Source organism: Eptesicus fuscus, chromosome 10, assembly GCF_027574615.1.
Source record: "Eptesicus fuscus isolate TK198812 chromosome 10, DD_ASM_mEF_20220401, whole genome shotgun sequence".
NCBI classification, from domain to species: domain Eukaryota; kingdom Metazoa; phylum Chordata; class Mammalia; order Chiroptera; family Vespertilionidae; genus Eptesicus; species Eptesicus fuscus.
Window position 1 is genome coordinate 5497231 of NC_072482.1, and position 9018 is coordinate 5506248.

The 9018-nt window shown below is 51.6% G+C and overlaps 1 protein-coding gene across 2 annotated transcripts in view; it reads left to right on the forward strand.

Moving 5' to 3' along the window:
• SCUBE3 (signal peptide, CUB domain and EGF like domain containing 3) overlaps positions 1-5881 on the forward strand; it is a 31895-nt gene extending 26014 nt beyond the window's left edge. For both annotated transcript variants that reach the window (XM_008151994.3, XM_028161268.2), the window contains exons 14-22: positions 59-217; positions 422-637; positions 968-1129; positions 1335-1502; positions 2014-2175; positions 2600-2797; positions 3264-3416; positions 3540-3619; positions 5732-5881. In XM_008151994.3, coding sequence (XP_008150216.1) covers positions 59-217; positions 422-637; positions 968-1129; positions 1335-1502; positions 2014-2175; positions 2600-2797; positions 3264-3416; positions 3540-3619; positions 5732-5881 — 1448 coding nt within the window. The remainder of the gene's footprint in view (positions 1-58; positions 218-421; positions 638-967; positions 1130-1334; positions 1503-2013; positions 2176-2599; positions 2798-3263; positions 3417-3539; positions 3620-5731) is intronic.
• The last annotated feature ends 3137 nt before the right edge of the window (positions 5882-9018 follow it).

The following is a 9018-nucleotide window of genomic DNA, read 5'->3' on the forward strand; positions in this document are numbered from 1 at the left end:
TGGAGTGAGAACTTCCCCACCCCAGGAGGTGCCCGGGGCTGACAAGGCCTTCCCCCAGGTGCTGCGTCCTGCTCCGACTGCCAGGTCACCTTCATCCACCTCAAGTGTGACTCCTCTCGGAAGGGCAAGGGCCGCAGGGCCCGGACCCCTCCAGGCAAGGAAGTCACTCGGCTCACCCTAGAACTGGAGGCAGAGGTCAGAGCCGAAGAAACCACAGGTGGGACTGGGAGCACTGCTGGAGGGAGGAGGGCGGGAAGGGAGGGCAGAGGTAGGGAAACCACAGGTCTCAACAGCAGAGCCCGCCTAATGCCAAGCCCAGGAGCCAGTCCTCTCACCTGTAGCCCCTAGCTTTGCTCTTTCCCTACTGCTCACAGCCACTTCCCTCTCTTCCTCCTCTGGCTCATACCACCACCTGCCACAGCCAGCTGTGGGCTGCCCTGCCTCCGACAGCGGATGGAACGGCGGCTGAAAGGGTCCCTGAAGATGCTTAGGAAGTCCATCAACCAGGACCGCTTTCTCCTGCGCCTGGCAGGCCTGGACTATGAGCTGGCCCACAAACCGGGCCCGGTAGCTGGGGAGCGAGCTGAGCTGGTGGAGGCCTGTAGGCCTGGGCAGCACCGCGCGGGGGCCAAGTGTGGTAAGGGAGCTTGCTGGGACACAGGGGAGCATGGGAACAGAAAGAGCCATCTGGGGCCTGGCTCAGAGCAGAATACACTATGGCCTCAGTTGCATCTCTCAAATTGTGAGGCAGCCAAGACCCTCCTGCCCCTCCCTGGTCCTGAAATCTAGGACAACAGGTGGGGCCACCAACCCCCCTGCACATGGCTTTGGCCCCCGATTCTTCCACGCAGAATTCTGTTTCCAGACAGAGGTTCTCCTTAAATCTGGGGGAGCGGGAAGGGGAGTCCCAGGCCTGGGTGGTGGGAAATAGGGGGGTGGGTGGCTAGCACAGCCGACTCTCCCTCAGTCAGCTGCCCGCAGGGAACGTATTACCACGGCCAGACGGAGCAGTGTGTGCCATGCCCAGCGGGCACCTTCCAGGAGAGAGAAGGGCAGCTCTCCTGCGACCTTTGCCCTGGGAGTGATGCCCACGGGCCTCTTGGAGCCACCAACGTCACCACATGTGCAGGTGCCAGGGGAACAAACAATGCAGAGTGGGGTAGGGTGGGCCCTGGGATGCCCATGGGCATGGGATTTCCCAAGGGCAGGCCCAGGCTCCAGGCTCCTCTCCTAGTCAACATCCTGTTTGTGTGCCTCTGTCCCCTGAGACTGGGTGACCCCAAAGGGATGACCAGGACCACCCCCATCAGAGTTGGGCCCTTGGTTCATTGCAGGTCAGTGCTCACCTGGCCAACACTCTGTAGATGGGTTCAAGCCCTGCCAGCCATGTCCACGTGGCACCTACCAACCTGAAGCGGGACGGACTCTGTGCTTCCCGTGTGGCGGGGGTCTCACCACCAAGCACGAGGGGGCCATCTCCTTCCAAGACTGTGACACCAAAGGTGAGTAGGCTCCTCGCCCCAGCAGGAAACTCCCCCACCCCAAACACTTCCCCAAACTCTCCAAGCCTCCAGAGTAGACCCGTTTGTTGCTCCACCATCTTCCCCAAACTAAGAAAGGCCCAGCTGCCCGACCAACCACACCATCCTGCTCCTAGGCCCCATCCTGACCCACCACAGCCACAAGCCTGGGAATTGGGGAATAAGTAACAATAAGTTACCCTTTTGCTTTGGAAAACTGGTGGCACAGTCTCCCCAGCTACAAACGAGTTTCGGTGCAGGTTGAGCACTGCTCAGTGCCTGAGAGAAAAGGATCGGCACTGCAGCCGACCACTGTCAAGCTTGCTTTCCCTGCCGTGAACTCTGGCATGCCTAGGAAAGGTTGGGACTCTGGGAGAAACTGTGGTGTCTTCAGTCTCCTGATTCTCCAGGATGCATGTGTCCTGCCCATCCCATGTCCCAGAACTCCCACTTGCCTGCCACCTTAACTGCTACCTTTCCCCCTTGCCTGCAGTCCAGTGCTCCCCTGGGCACTACTACAACACCAGTATCCATCGCTGCATCCGCTGTGCCATGGGATCCTATCAGCCTGACTTCCGTCAGAACTTCTGCACCCGCTGTCCAGGAAACACAAGCACTGACTTCGATGGCTCCACCAGTGTAGCCCAGTGCAAGAGTATGTGGCGGGCCAGGCTGCAGAAAAGGGGTTAGAGAGGCCGGGAGCAGTGGGCACAGGAAGAAGCAAGGTGGGAGTAAACCACCAGGGAGCGGGCCTGGGGCGTGGATGGGCAGGGACGTCCCACCCTCTGCCTCTCCCCAACTCACTCAGGCTCAAGACCAGTTGCTGGGATGGGCCCTGTAGCACTCTCTCCCTGGAGACAGGTAATGGGGAGGCAAAGACAGGTGAGGTGAGATAAGAAGGTACTAAAAGAGCAGGAGGGAAGGTGGCCCCAGAACCTGGAGAATGGATGATGAGCTAAGAAGGTGGCTAGCTACCTACATGTGTCTGATTTCTACTTCAGAGCTCTTCATTTCCCCCAACCCATTTCCCCACTGACTTCACTTCTCTTTCTTGCTCTATCCACTGCCCTTGGCTACAGATCGTCAGTGTGGTGGGGAGCTGGGTGAGTTCACTGGCTATATCGAGTCCCCCAACTACCCAGGCAACTACCCAGCTGGCGTGGAGTGCGTCTGGAATATCAACCCCCCGCCCAAGCGCAAGATTCTTATCGTGGTACCCGAGATCTTCCTGCCATCTGAGGACGAGTGTGGGGACGTCCTCGTCATGAGAAAGAACTGTGGGTGGCTGCAGAGCTGGGCCGGGGAAGGGCAGTCCGAATCTGGTTGGGAGGGAAAGAGAGAACTGGTGCAGGAAGAATTGGGGCGGTGGCAAGGGAGGCCCTGGGAGGAGAGAAGCTAACAAAGGAAAACAGCAACAGAGCTCATGGTTGGCGGAAAGCAGTTAAGAAAGGCAGCACTGGGACTAGAACTCCAGTAGTGTTACAGGTGCCACCGTCCTACTCCAGCATTTTTGCTGTTCCATTCATTTAAATGTCAAATTTCTTCCACTTTGTGAGTGCCAGGATGTCAAAGAGGAGTTGTGGAACAAGCTCAGGGGGGTGGGAGACAATCTATGTATGGGGGTGGGGGCGGTGCATGCACAGGTGACGCCTCTCAGCATGATTCCTCCGCCCACAGCCCTCACTCCGGAGGGCTTGGGTAGCATGCCCTGCTGCTCCCCTGACATGCTGCTTGCCTTCCCAGCCTCCCCCTCCTCCATTACCACCTATGAAACCTGCCAGACCTACGAGCGCCCCATCGCCTTCACAGCCCGCTCCAGGAAGCTCTGGATCAACTTCAAGACAAGCGAGGCCAACAGTGCCCGTGGCTTCCAGATCCCCTATGTTACCTATGATGGTGAGCAAGGGCAGGAGAGCCAGGGAGGTGGCTGAGAAAGGGGAGGCTCAAGGGCCTGGGGGGGCAGCAAGGGGAACAGAAGGGTTCCCACCCCTAAGCTCTTCCCCTTGATTGACTTTGCAGAGGACTATGAGCAGCTAGTAGAAGACATTGTGCGAGATGGGCGGCTCTATGCATCTGAAAACCACCAGGAGATTTTAAAGGCAAGTGAATATAAATAACAACAATAGCCAACATTTAATGAACATATATGTAACAATGTGCAGACAATATGCTAATGTGCTTACATGAATATTCTCATTTGATACAATCGCTCTGTCAATTAGGTACTTTCATCATTCCCACTTTATAAATTAGAAATATGAGGCACGGGGAATTATAGAAGTTGCCCAGAGGTTAAGCTGAAATTTGAGTCTAAGCCCACCTGACTAGTATTACCCACACCTTGGGGGAAGACAAAGGGAAGATGAGGAGATGTAATGTCCCCTACCTCTTCCATAAAAAAAATCTAGGGTCTGGCCAGTATGGCTCAGTGATTAAGGACCGACCTATGAACCAGAAGGTCAGGGTTTGATTCCCAGTCAGGGCACATGCCCAGGTTGCAGGCTCGATCCCCAGTAGGGGGCGTGCAAGAGGTAGCCAATCAATGATTCTCTCTCATCAGTGATGTTTCTCTCTCTCTCCCTTCCTCTCTGAAATCAATAAAATATATATATATTTATTTTTTTTAATCTAGGGAAAATTAGGTATAGAAAGATGCTTTTGCTTAAGTCCCTTCCTTCCCTTACTCCCACAGAAAAGCAAATTAGCACAGCATTTCTCAGAGTTAATTCAGTAAAGACCTCTTTTAAGGGAAAAAAAATGTTTTCAGCATTGAAGAAACAACTAGACACCTGGGTCATGTGGATCCCAGTTTGAGAAAATCTTACTTAAGAAACTATAATCCTAGTCACAGTCCTTCATAAATTATTAATTTTAAAAAGGTTTGTCTCTGTTAATAATTTTTGTATTATCATCAAAATAATGGACATGATAACTAAAATCTTCTAGAACTTGCAGACTGCAAAGAATATCATTTCAGAAATGCTTTTAAAACATTTTTTAGCCTAGCTGGTTTGGCTCAGTGGATAGAGCCTGTTGGCCTGTGGACCAAAGGGTCTTAGGTTTGATTCCGGTCAAGGGTACGTACCTGGGTTGCAGGCTCCTTCCCAGCCTGGGCCCTGGTCGGGGCTCGTGCAGGAAGCAACCAATCGATGTGTTTCTCTCACATCAATGTTTCTCTCTGTCTTTCCCTCTCCCACTCTCCCTAAAAATCAATGGAACAATATCCTTGGGTGAGGATTAACAAAAAACAAAACAAAACAAAAAAACAACAACACATTTTTTAAAGCATCTGAACCCTTATTTCAGATGAGCTATGGAACTCTAATGCATGAAGTAGTCGAGCCGTTTTGATTAAAGTGGGGATGAGAGGCTGAAAGCCCCACGTCTTATTTTAAAAATCTGCTGATGCATTGGAAAGCACCCAGCCTAGAAGCTGGAGGACCTGAGTCCTGAGGCACAGTGCCTGGCACCTACTAGGCTCTCCACACAGCACGTTGCCAGGATGCTCAGGGAAGGCCTCTGAGAAGAGACCTGAATGAGGTAAAGGACTGCCCATCAGACGATCAGGAGAGGAATGTTCCAAACTCCGGAGCATGGGAGCAGTGTGGCATGTTCAAGAACTTTGAGAAGGCCAGTGTGGTCAGCAAACTAAGGAAAATTTGAGAAGCTGGAGGAGAGAGAACAGGGCACAGATCACATTCAACGAATGGGCCATGCAAGGGACTCGGCTTTACTGAGTGAAAAGAAGCAGAGAAGTGTTTTGAATGGACATGACCTAATTAAACATTTTTAAAAAGTCACTCTGGGGAAGAATAGTCTGTAGAAGCACAGGGTAGGTAGAAGCATGGAGACCAGTTAGGAAGCTCTTGCAATAGTCCAAGTGAGAGATGATGGTGGCTTAGACAGGGTGCTAGCTGTGGAGACAGTGAGAAGTGGTCAGACTGGATATATTTTGAAGGTAGAATCAACAGGACTTGCTGTGGTTGTGAGCAAAATAGAGGAGTCAAGGATGGCTTCAAGGACTGAGCAATGGAAGGCTGGGGCTGCCACTGACTGAGCTGTAGATTCTAAAGGAGGAACAGGGAATGGGGATGGGGATCCAGCTCACCTCCGTGTAGGCCTGTTAGACAGCAAGAGGGGCTGCTGCTGAGTTGAGGCGGGATCCCTCTTTCCCCTGCTGACGCTCACATTGCCACCTGCCATCTTTGCAGGACAAGAAGCTCATCAAGGCCTTCTTTGAGGTGCTGGCTCATCCCCAGAACTACTTCAAGTACACAGAGAAGCACAAGGAGATGCTGCCAAAATCCTTCATCAAGCTGCTCCGCTCCAAAGTGTCCAGCTTCCTGAGGCCCTACAAATAGTGCCCCTATGCCCAAGACCCAGGTTTTAAAGACCCCAGATTCCTTAGCCCTCAGAGCCGGCAGCCCCCACCCCCAGATAAGGAACTCTCTCCTCTCTTTTAGAGAAAAAAAATCACTATATAGACCAAGAACTCTCCCTTTCTGTCGCTCTAGTTTCCTTTCCTTGTCTCTCTGCCTCTTTCTCTTTTACCTCTCTCCTGTTTTTCCTTTTCCTGCATCCTCCCTGGAAAAACCAGTTAGTACTGGCTGTATTCCCCCCGAGGGGTACAGGAACAGTACCCCTCCCCTCCCCAGCCACATTGCCCGTTTTACCAGCTCACATCCCTAACCCCTTCAGCTTAGAAGAATACTAGAGGCCCAAGAAAGAAGTGGGTCTACTGGGGAATGGGGAGGGAGAAGAGGGGCTTCTGCCATTATAAGGTTGTGCCTTACTAGCCAGGAACCAAAATGTCCCCTGGCTGGGCCCCCCAGTTGGCCCCCCGAGGTGATTCTAACAGCCCAAGGTTCTGCCAAAGAAGCCTTTGACTTACAGGCTTAATGCTAGCACTGGTCCTCTGGGGCACGTGGTTCGAGCTCTGGGCCGCCCACACAGCCGCTTCTGGGTCTAGACAGCTCCTCCACTTCCGCCATGTCTGCTTGGGTCCAATCCATGAGGGCTTACAGAAGGCCCACACCACTGGGCTAGTGGACACCAGCCGAGTGAGGAAGAGCAGCAGGCATTACCATGTGGAAAGTGCTGCTGTCACTCCCCATGAGAAAAACTATATATATAGCTCTGCAGGACAGAAACCAGGTTCTATAGCATCACCAAGAAAAAGAAAAAAAGAAGAAAAAAAAAAAAGCAAAGAAATTGCATCATCTAAAGGACTAGACTACAGAACAACTGGAAGCCAGCCTCAAACCCTAATCCCTTTTCTTATCTTCCCTGGCCCAGCCATCCCCTCACCCTGATCCGAGTGCTCCCTGGGGGAGCCCTACTCCCCTTGCTAAGTGTTGTCCTTAAAGAAATGTGGCTGCTAAGCAGAAGCCAGCCTGGGCCTGACCCCAGATTCGGCTTTCCCTTGTAGCCTCAGATGGCTTGTGGGCTCCGCCAAAGAGGACCCCACTCTGCAGCCAGCCCAGAGCCACCTACCTCTGGCCCCAGGCTATGGGCAGCAAGAGGAATGTGTGTGCACTTGGCAAGCTTTCTGCCCACCCTGTCTACATCTAATAAGTGCAATCATTTTGAGTCTATTTGTCTAGAGGGAAGGGTTTTTGTTTTCTGGTTTTATTTTTTGGTTGTTTCTTTCTCCTGTGTTAGAGCAACCCTATTTATAGCTGCCCACAACAGAAGAGTATATATTTGGAGTGAAGAAAAAGGCTTTGAATCTCATGAACTTTGAGTGCTGGAGCATGTGATCTGTCTGTACTCCTCACCCAGTGGCCATCCAGACCTCCTGAGCTCTTGGTGTGGGTAACCCAGGGCTGTAACTCCGAGGCACCTGATGTGTAGGACAGTAATTCTGGGGACTTTATGGAGCAGGAAGGAGAGAGACCTGTGTTTGCTAAACCAATCCTGCTATCCCTGTGCCTCTCCATGATTCAGTATGGACCTCATGATTGTAGAAGCTGATGGAATTGGTCAGTGATTCTCTACCCCAAGAGGGAAACCTCCATCTTTTCCATGCCTTCCTCCTGTTTTCCCTTGGCGTGCACATGGAAGAGGACCAGGACAAACCCCCTGGGGATGGGCTGACCAAGGGCCCTGAGGCCAGAGACAAGGCTGAGGAAGCCAAGAATAAGACAGGTATCCAGGCATGAAGTTGTTTGCCTGAACGTGGCCATTCCCTCTCTGAGTTGACTTCAAGCCTAGTTGCCTCAGTTACTGCTTTTCAAAAGGAAGAAGTCCATGCGTAAGCCTAGATCCTGCACACTCCACCTTCAATCCACTGCTGCCTGTAAAATTATTTTCCATTTGTTCCTTCTCATCCCCCCAAAGCTGTGGTCCTGTTCAATCAAAGGCTACCAATTGACTCATCGTGTTTATTTCCAAGTGACTGTTCTAGGCTACTGCTCCCCCAGGAGACTCAACACTAAGTAAAGAAGCCTGACCTCCATCCCCTTTCCCCAATCAGTAGCATTTACTATCCACACAGCCTTAAGGAGGACGTAGCCAATGTCACAGCTATATCCCCTCACATCCACTAGCCAACACCATCCATGGCTCTTAGGGGTGGAGTGTCTGGCTCCCTTCGTCTCTCTGGATCAAAGACGGTGTCACTATAAAGATCTACAATGGCTGCCTCCAAGCAGGGAAATGGTCAGTTAATCCATATTTCCTGGGATATGCCATAAAAACTGATTTATTAACTTTGACCATCCTCATTCTCCACCAGAAGCTAGGATAACGTTCTGATTCCTCTCTTCCTACCATTTGCATCTCTCTTAGAAAACTAGCCGGAGAGCTTCCCAAATTATGCCTTCAGGGTCTGGCTTCTTGCACTCTTCCTTTCCTGTCACCCCATACATAGACAAACACACTTCCTCCAATCCTTTATTCCATGGTTTCTGGGACCTGCAAATGATTTCCACAGTTTGGAAAGTATAGGCCACGAGGCTTCTTAACTGATGTCAAGGCAGATCTTAGAGAGCAGGTGAAGACCTGCTAATGTCCACCAAGTTTAATTTAGGTTGTCCAATTTGGGGGGCAAGGGGTAAGAACCCAGACAAAGCTGTTCACTGAATCTCTGGAAGCCAGCCCTGGGGCATGAAACTAAGTAGACTGAATCAGGAGTCAACACTCAGGGACTCTCTAGGCCTTTACAGGTCAGACAGAAAAGGAGGACTGGGGAAGTGGAAAGACTGTGTAAATGGGAAGCCTTCATGAATCAGCCCAGAGGCCACTCTGCAGGATGGGTGTTTACAGGGCCACAGTACTGTAAGGCTTCATTTCTCTTAGTACTAAACCTGCCCTGATCTGAGTCTGGGAATGGGAAGCCATTTCTGCGGGGGTTCTGAGCATCAGGTAATGCATATCAGAAAGGCACTTATAGCCTCAGCAACATGTAATCCCTTTTACTTCTCCGCCTCCCTCTTTCTGTATTGGACCAGGCCCATTCCCTAACCCTGAGGGAACTCTGAGTCAGGAAAGAAATGAT